General features: G+C 42.2%; 1 protein-coding gene across 5 annotated transcripts in view; it reads left to right on the forward strand.

Annotated features, from left to right (window-relative positions):
- Window positions 1-3,224, forward strand: part of LOC136427872 (AP-3 complex subunit beta-2-like) — a 48,773-nt gene extending 45,549 nt beyond the window's left edge. For all 5 annotated transcript variants that reach the window (XM_066417070.1, XM_066417074.1, XM_066417072.1 and 2 more), the window contains one exon: window positions 249-3,224. In XM_066417070.1, coding sequence (XP_066273167.1) covers window positions 249-541 — 293 coding nt within the window. In that variant the 3' untranslated portion in view covers window positions 542-3,224. The remainder of the gene's footprint in view (window positions 1-248) is intronic.
- Window positions 3,225-8,682: the final 5,458 nt, after the last annotated feature.

The following is an 8,682-nucleotide window of genomic DNA, read 5'->3' on the forward strand; positions in this document are numbered from 1 at the left end:
CTTAAAGTGATTATGATACATGGAACTATACTTAAATCATTAGCATAAGTTTATACATCTATTTTTCCCATGAAAAATCGTGTCTTTTGTTGTCAATAAAAATCTATGATTCTCTAGTAGCTTTGAATATGTTTTTTTTTTAATTCTGAAAAAGACTTCAATAGATTGAAGATGGTAGATATTGGATGGTCTCTCCTGCCCTCATCCTTCCGACTTTCCTTTGAATCTAGTTTTATTTTCTCGCACAGGTAAGCTAACGGGTATGAACGAAAACTCGGGCAAAGTCAGCATCCCATCCCAGCACAACAACTCCAAAACCATCACCGCCCGCATGTCGGAGCTCGCCAACGTCGCGCCCGTCTCCTCCAGCCAGGACGGGATCTACAGATTCGCGGGAAAGACGGTCAGCGGCGGAACGTTGCTGCTCATCACGGTCAAGGTGGGAGAGGACAACTCCGCTAGCATTACGGTCAACTGCGAACTAATGGCCATCTGTTCCATGTTAGTTAAAGAGGTCAAACAGAAGTTGTCGCTGGCGTGACGAAAGGTCGTCCCGTAGATTGTGACGTATTTGCTGCAGATTATATTCTTCTTCCTATTATATACAGTCAAATTGTTTGCAACGATATTTTAATTGTAAAGATATTGAGGAAGATGTGGCACTGGTTTGAGTGGGGAGTTTGGGTAGATGTCATCAGGTATTCTGCAATGCACAGTCCTTTACACAAACTTTACGTCTACATCTGGTTAACTTAGAGTTGGCATAATTATGCTTTTTTCGGTTCATTTACACATGGGTGTTTTGAAAGTAAAGTTGATTCTCTTCATACAAAAAAACAAACCAGTAGTATTATCAAGTACATTTGTACATTGTGTATCAGACAGACCCCTCAATATTCAATACCCAAGTTTTGCCTTACAAAATTTTCTTAACAAATATCACGGTTAATTGTGGTGAAACTTCTCTAGAAATTTAGATGGATCTTGTGTATTTGCTGATGTCAATGCGTTGATGGTATACAATATGAACTAGTTACATGTATGAACGATATGCTACTCAACATAGCAATATATCTATCCAGGACAAAGAGTTCTTGTAAAATTCTCAAAATTTCTCAGCCTAAAGTTTGTAGTAACATACCAGACTGCTGCAAGACCACTAAGAAAGATCACATTTCCCTTGGCATATTATACTGTGATGGTAAAAGAAACAATGTTTAGTTCAACAGTTATTAACTTCCAGAATGAATACAGCATTCCATAAGAATATACCACCAGACATACTGCTTTCTTTCATCAGAGATCTGAGCTTAAATGATATTTAAAACAGATTTGCAATGTGTTAAAGCCAGTAATGCCTGTATGTAAGTGCAAGTGTGGTTCGGCTTATTCAAAACTTACTCTACAACCAGAAGACAATCTGCACGAATTTCTGCGACATTCTTCCAGTTAGAATCGTGAGTAAATCCGATTACAAACAATAATCGTTTTCGCCATCAAGGGCATATCAAAGACAGTCATCAAATCTTTATAGTTGTTATGTGTTAATTCCCTATTTTGTCGGTTACTCTCTGAATACGTTATCAGAATGATGTGACATTAAAAGAGAGAAATGCTATTTAGGTAGTTAAAATCATATTGTGTCATCGCTGTTATTGTGGTTGATAAGAATGTTATGTTCAGTTAGGGAGGAATGGTGAAGACGTCGATATGAATGGGTTCATGTGTAATATAAGGTCATTTTGTCATAATTTTGCTATCAGTAAAATAATGTGTTATTTGACGATAATAGGTAATGGTACTTGTGATTTAGGCACAAATTACAAAAGTCTTGTTGATCATGGAAATTGTTTGTGTTTTGTTTTGCATTACGTCTGAATATTTCCACTAATGGTATCACTAACTTTTCATTCAAGCCACAATGTTGCTCTTAATAACTTGAAGGTTTCTTGTACTGTTCAGATTTGAAGGTTTCTTGTACTGTTCAAACAATACGTACCCTCCAAGCTACCAAGCGATCTTGGTTTTGTCTTGCAGAAGTGACAATGACAGATGCCTCAATTTGTCTTTCTAAGAAGTGTTCAGAAAATGCAATATGCTACAAAATATTAAATACATCAAATATTAATTCCTTAGCACTATTCGCAGTGTTCTAAACTGTATACTATTAGCTACACGTAAAATGTAACATCCTACTTAAAATTCAAGTTTTCTGATCTAAAATGTACATTCAATTTGATTCTCTTTAGAAATTGCTTGGATGAAAAAATAAGCAGAAATTATCCTTAGGATTGGACACATTCAAATACTGTACTAGGCAAGTCTCACTTAGTTAACTTTTGGTTTTAAACAGAACAGAGTCAATATCAATACTGTAGACTAAAGAAACGCAAAATGCTCCTCCCTCCCTTCCTTACCAACTTTGTCTGTCAGGAGAAACTTTTGCTTCTTAAGTGTCAGACTGAGCTCCAAACTCTTAAAGGCACAGAGCGTCTTAATGCAGGAGATGTGCAATGCCACGTTCTGCAGTGAACTTGGTAATGAGGATTCCCAAGACGCCTCATCTTCCGCGGGCTGGCGGAATGTCAGTTCGGAAAATGTCAGTCCCTGTGGGTAGGAGGGAAGCCTGGATGGGAGGAGGTGTAGTGTTCAAAGGTTGGGCACAAATTACAGAGGATCAAAGGTAACTCGGAGAGGGAACAGAGCTAGCGTGCAAATTTATGTACCGCGTTATTTCGATCAGGTCCTTTTTTTCTGGTAGGCTAACAGAGAGAAGGGGTGTTTGGTGCGATTTTGGAAACAGAAACGCTGAATGTTTAAGTGTACCAATGACAATGGATCAAAGGTAACTCTTGGAATAGAGTGCTAGCATGGAAAATTACTGTGTAACTTTGCTCAAGTCTTCTGTTTTCCTGTTACATGTTTGATGTGTAACACTGTGCCACTGTAAGCTAGCAGAAAGGGTTACACTTCACTTCTGTTTGATAAGACTGGTAAGATTTTTGTCAAGAGTGCCGTAGAGGGATGCACTTAGACACTTGATCTTAAAGACAATTGCCAAGTGCTTCCTCTCACTGATATTGAAGAAAAAGAACTGTACATGAGATAGAGTAATGGGAATTGATTGAAGCACATTCCTCCAAGTACATGTATGTTAACTGCAGGCTTAGTATGATAAGTCTGTGAAGGACCTTCCATAATACACGACCATTGCTGCCAATCCATAGCTGTGTCTGCGGGTTGATTGTCTTCATCTTTTTCACTTCATGTTCTCATTACCTGATCTAACAGGCCAATACTCCTCGCATTACGGCGCGGTGGCGAGACGGGGTAGCTTATGAACGATGGCTGTGCCCTTTTCCCATTTTGCTTGATTCTCTCGGGTTGCGTGCGGTGCCCCCTGTGCTCCGAACCCGGTACGGGTGATTTTCCCATTTTCTACTCCAGTACGCTGGCTGATTGGAGTGGCGATATTAAAAAAGGGGGATTGACTCGCGCGGGGAAAACTTCCCACAATATTGTGCATACACGGTGAAATACTGCACGCCGAGGGTCTCTCGCGCCAGCCAATGGCTGGCCGCGTTGGAGCCGTGATTCATTCAGGTAGAACGGAAGCGGGGAGAAATGGAGTATCATATAATCCCAGGAGGGTGCTCCCTGCATCTTACCCCATCAAGACGACGGGATAATAGAAAGGGAAATTGGCAGAATGAGCGCAGCTTTCCGCCTTTGAGCACTAATTGGACGGGATCGCCTCCCGCTGCTGACACTTCGCGCGTCACATCGGGGTGCCCCGGGCTCCCCCGGGGGTGCCATGAAAGGGAAGATACATTACACAATTAACAAGCAGAGACTCCCGGCGCTCTCCCCCCAATTAGGGACGGGACCCGTGTGCCGGCTGGATGGGCGTTAAATGAAGATCTAATCAGCTCGAGGCCCGCTTCATTATGTATGCGGTCTAAGTGTTTCGGTGCAGTGGCTGCTCCTTTGCAGCTTCTGAGCAAGAACACCAAGAGCCGGAGGGGAAACTCCATAAAACTTTTATCACTCTTGGCCGACTCTGTGCAAAAGTCGGCTTAGATCCGTGTTCTTAGTGGAATGGGATACGCTCCAGAGCAATCCCGGAAGAGAGACTCTGTTGGGGGTGCACAGAAACATTTCCTGCCACCGAGGAACCCCATTGTTTCTGCTTGGTGATGAGGCTGAAAGGGATATATGGAGGAACATATGTTTCCCCGGAATATATGCATAAGTTGTGGGAATAATTCACACGGAACACATGTCAAACACAACAGGGCAGGTGCACCACTGTTCAGCCTGCCCAGGGTCAAATTTCTCCCCTTTAGTTCTAGCTGGGCAGAGAAAAAGATACATTTTCTTTATTACAATCTATTAAACACTCAAAGGCAAGTAGCTGAGTTGTCAGTAACATAAAAGCTTTTCAGGTACATTTTTGGCTTCCTTGGATGTTATCTTTTATGAAGAATTTTTAACCTTCATTTTGATTAAATGAAGACAAAACATTCTGTGTTTTGACTCAAACAAATCTAAATATTGTTTCATCTTTTGCTGATAGAAGAACAACTTAGATTTGTAGTACCCATAATTTTCTGCTTTAAAGATTTTGAAGAGAATAGAAAAAAAAACACGCCAAGCCAGATTAAAAAATAAAGTTTTCCCAGTTTTGCAGCCCTAACTGGAATTTCTTCTGAATAGGGTGACATTCTTTACATAAGATGATTTATCCAGAATGAAATCTTATTTACAATTGCAGCAAGTGTTTGACGGTTCATATTCCGTGAATCGTGCGTGTACTGATATGTCGATAGCGGCATGATGGAGTAGAACACAATGAGGCAGCGACAAGCCAACTGCCCAATATGCCGCGCTTAGCCCTCCTCAGTGGTTATTCCCTGCCATTGCCCTCCTGTACTTACTCCCTTTATTTCCCGTTTACTCCCCCATTCATGCTGTCCAGATTCCTTCTCAGCCAGAGAATGAATTAAGTAAATTCAGGGCATCCAAAGTGCTTAGAAATAGATTTAGGTAATGTGCTCTAACAACGTTCTTATTTGCCGCACATTACTCCCTTATTTTGTAATCTAGACCCCTAAGCAGGGAACAATGCTGCAAATGAATTGTCCAATATTACAACATTTGGCTGCCGACGATGCCGAAGATTTGAAATGATGCGACCAAATTTAAAAGATCATCAATATTACTTAGACTTCATTTTTAGTAGATTTAGTGTCATTATGCGACAAAACTCGGGGACCGGGGTGAGATTTCCCCACACTGGAAGTTTATCCCCGCGAAATTACGACAGCGGCGGGATTTGGACGGCGTGACGCCCATTTGTGAATTTTGATGTGTTCGTTCGCCTCTGGAAACAAATCGTCCCATTTTCTTTCCCGATTGTAAGGATCACCGGAGGCTCGACTGGAAATCTCGCCGTCAGGATCAAAATTGACAAGTTTTCATTTGACGAGAATTGGACCGAAATACCAATAGGACTTCTTCATTAATGGCGAACATCGAGGTCACCGTGTGAGGGAGGGGAAATTTAGCTTTTAATATCGAAGCAGACAGTTGCAGATGCAAAGAAGAATTACCCCGAGATGCAAAAATGACCACTTTTATTTTGGGTAATGAGGGAGTTGGCGCGAGCGGGTGAATCCTCGCCGTACATATCAAATGTGACAATTTGCCTTTCAGCGGGAAATAGGGATGAAACGATCGGTCGACCATCTTGATTTCTGCAGATAATACAGAGGTCAGGAAGTCGCCGTAAACGCCGCAATCAAGATGAGACTCGACAATTCCGCATTCAGGGGGAAATCAGAATTAAATGCGGGGGCTGCGCCCCCGGTTACAACACGACGATTCCGCCAGGAACAGCTTGTAAAATTGTAGTGGCAGCTGTAGAGTTTGACAGTTGAGCTGGGAGGAGGAAATCAGAAATAATGAAATGCTAGTATCTTCATTTTTGCAGGGAACACCGGGTCAGGCAGTTGGTAAAATGGTGTTTACGGGATTGAAATTGACAAGTTATATTCTCGTACAAGGGGAGTAAAGCACCGGTACTGCCGTGCCCATTTCTCAACAAAAAGGCAGTTGACAGCTATTTCACCCCGGGGTTTGCCTCTTTTTCTCGCCGGCACTGAAATATTTATCCTGTCGAAAAACATGGCATCTGTCACGACGGTCTGCACCTGAGAGGCCGTGCGCTTGCGGGCCCATTTGTACAGGAGTCGTTCGGAAAACCAGCAATCATTTTTAGCATGTAGGATACTGATGCCTCTCAGCATGAGTCGGTGCCGCTGGGGGAAGACCGTTGCCACACAAACCACAAAGAGAGCAATTAGCACAGACACACTGTCAGTGGTCCTGGTTAACAGTTCCCTGTCCGCATTATTTAAACGGGGCACTTTGCTGTAATGCATACCCTTTGGCAACAAAGGGGTCTCCTGACGCTGGAAAGTGGCAGAGATTTACGCAAGTTGGAGAAACATAGAAGTCGCTAATGGGGAGAATTTATTACCACGTTCCTCCCCAACTAGAGCAGACAGGTGAAGACACGAAGACCCGACAAAAAATGAAAAACATGACGTAAGAAATGGCAAAGTCAGCCGCGGAGACGATCGCTGTGTTAAAAGTGATGCAACTATGAAAATCAATGGCAAAAGTGAGGAAGAAAGTTTGGGAAAAACAGAAAAAAGCAGTTTAGAAATAGACCTTTGAACGAAAAAGTTCCAAATTATACCCTTTTCCTATGTAGCCTGTGTACCAAGGATAACTTTTTACATTTCAAATTAGTAAATTGTTGCCGTACAGTCGTCATTGTTGTGTATTGTAGGTTACAGACCTTGAAATTTGGGCTTAAATAGCAGAAAGTGTAAAATTATTGTAGCCTCGCAATGTACGAGTGCAAAGTTTTGGGAAGTAGTCGGTACATGAGTCAACATAATTGTATAGAGAGGCTGTAACTTAGTAGTAAGCACTCCCAGGCTGCAACCACTGAGCGACAAAGAATTTGAAGAATCGCTCAAGGAATTTCACAGATAAAGAACAAATAATTTTAACAATTTCTGAGTTTTGTTATCTTTAATTTGAATCATACTTTGACATTGTGCATTTTAATCCGATTGTGAAGTCAGGGGTCACGAAAATGCAATTTTGGTCGCTAAATCGCTGTCCTGGTACAATGTAAGTTGACCAGGGGTTTATTCTTATCAGTGTTTTTTTTTTCAAAAATGACCTGAGTCTGACCTTTAGTAAATCTGCATCATTAATGAATTATGTTTTGGTAATTGTTATAATTTCCCCTTTTCCGCTGGACATGAATTGGGTTGTTTGCTCATGAAATATTGACAAGGTCAATTTTTTTGTGAATTACCCACGTGGGCTTTAGCCGGCACAGGGGCAGCCATGTGTTAAATGGACGGACTTTGGTGAAATGTGGTCAGAGAGGCCGACCCTCAGGCGATGGGGCAGCCCTGGCCACAGCAGCGCCTAATTCCCACCATGCAACATTCATAACCCTTGACCTGTCGGCAGGAATTGAGTGGCTGGGTGATGTAGAGGTTAAATGAAGGTGAGAATGTCACTGCCCCCCTCCTCATTCACCCTGACCTTGGAGCAAAAGGACGCCCGAATGATGAACTTGTGAAGTCAACTGTTGTTCACACATAATCAGCTTTGCTTATCCACATCAGTGATTAGTCGGGAAGGGTGGTGGTGTGGGGAATCAAAATGAGTGGTTACAACTGCTGATTAGGCCACTTACTGGAGTTCGCCTTCAAAAACTCTTGGTCTGTTTCCCCTTTAACATCTTACGATTCCTACGTGCAGTGTCCCTCTGGGGAGAGAAAGCTGCCCTTTGTTACCAAAAATTCCGGCATTTCACGCTTTCTTAGACTCACTTTGTTTTTGAAAGCATCACATAAGTTCAGAACACTCAACCAGGTTTGTTGTTTTTGCACAAAGTTTTGGCCTACACTAATTTACCTGTAACAGGTTGGGGACAGTCCAATGATCTGATGCCCTTACGTTCTGACACCCCAATGTCAGGGTTGGGGTTGAGGTTAGGGTTGGGGTTGGGAGGTGTCGGAAGTGAACAGCCCTATGACCTACGGAGTCTGACTTTCAGTAAGTTTTGGTAATTGTTATAATTTTTTGCTAGACATGAATCGGGTTGTTGGCTCATGAAATATTGACAAATATTGTGAATTCGGAAGGGCACAGCCCTATGTTCCAGCCCCGTTCCAATACTGCTATGTTATGTCAAAATATAGGGTTTTTGGAACATAGTGGTGTAATCGTGTTGTATAGGGGTGTCAGAACAATTATTAGCTTGCAAAGAAGAGAAATGAAAACTCTTTCCTCTCCTCAGAATGTCCTTGGTGAGGTTACATGTCCCCTTCCCTATCTGTTCTCCTGGCCCACAGTTAAATGGATAAAGTGTCTGACGATACCTTGCCGCAGCTGTGTCCCCTTGTTAGCCACAATTTGGTCAGTTTTTCATCCCCAGACACGATCTGTTCAGCCAAAGGCCACAGCAAGTAAATCTTGTGGATGACATCCTCTGCAGACTTCAAATCTCATGCAAGAGGGAGAAAAATACAAGATCATGGAAAGAAAAAACATGATGTCTGCATTTTCAAAATTGAGACCATAAATTTT

Source organism: Branchiostoma lanceolatum, chromosome 2 (genome assembly GCF_035083965.1).
Source record: "Branchiostoma lanceolatum isolate klBraLanc5 chromosome 2, klBraLanc5.hap2, whole genome shotgun sequence".
Lineage (NCBI taxonomy): Eukaryota > Metazoa > Chordata > Leptocardii > Amphioxiformes > Branchiostomatidae > Branchiostoma > Branchiostoma lanceolatum.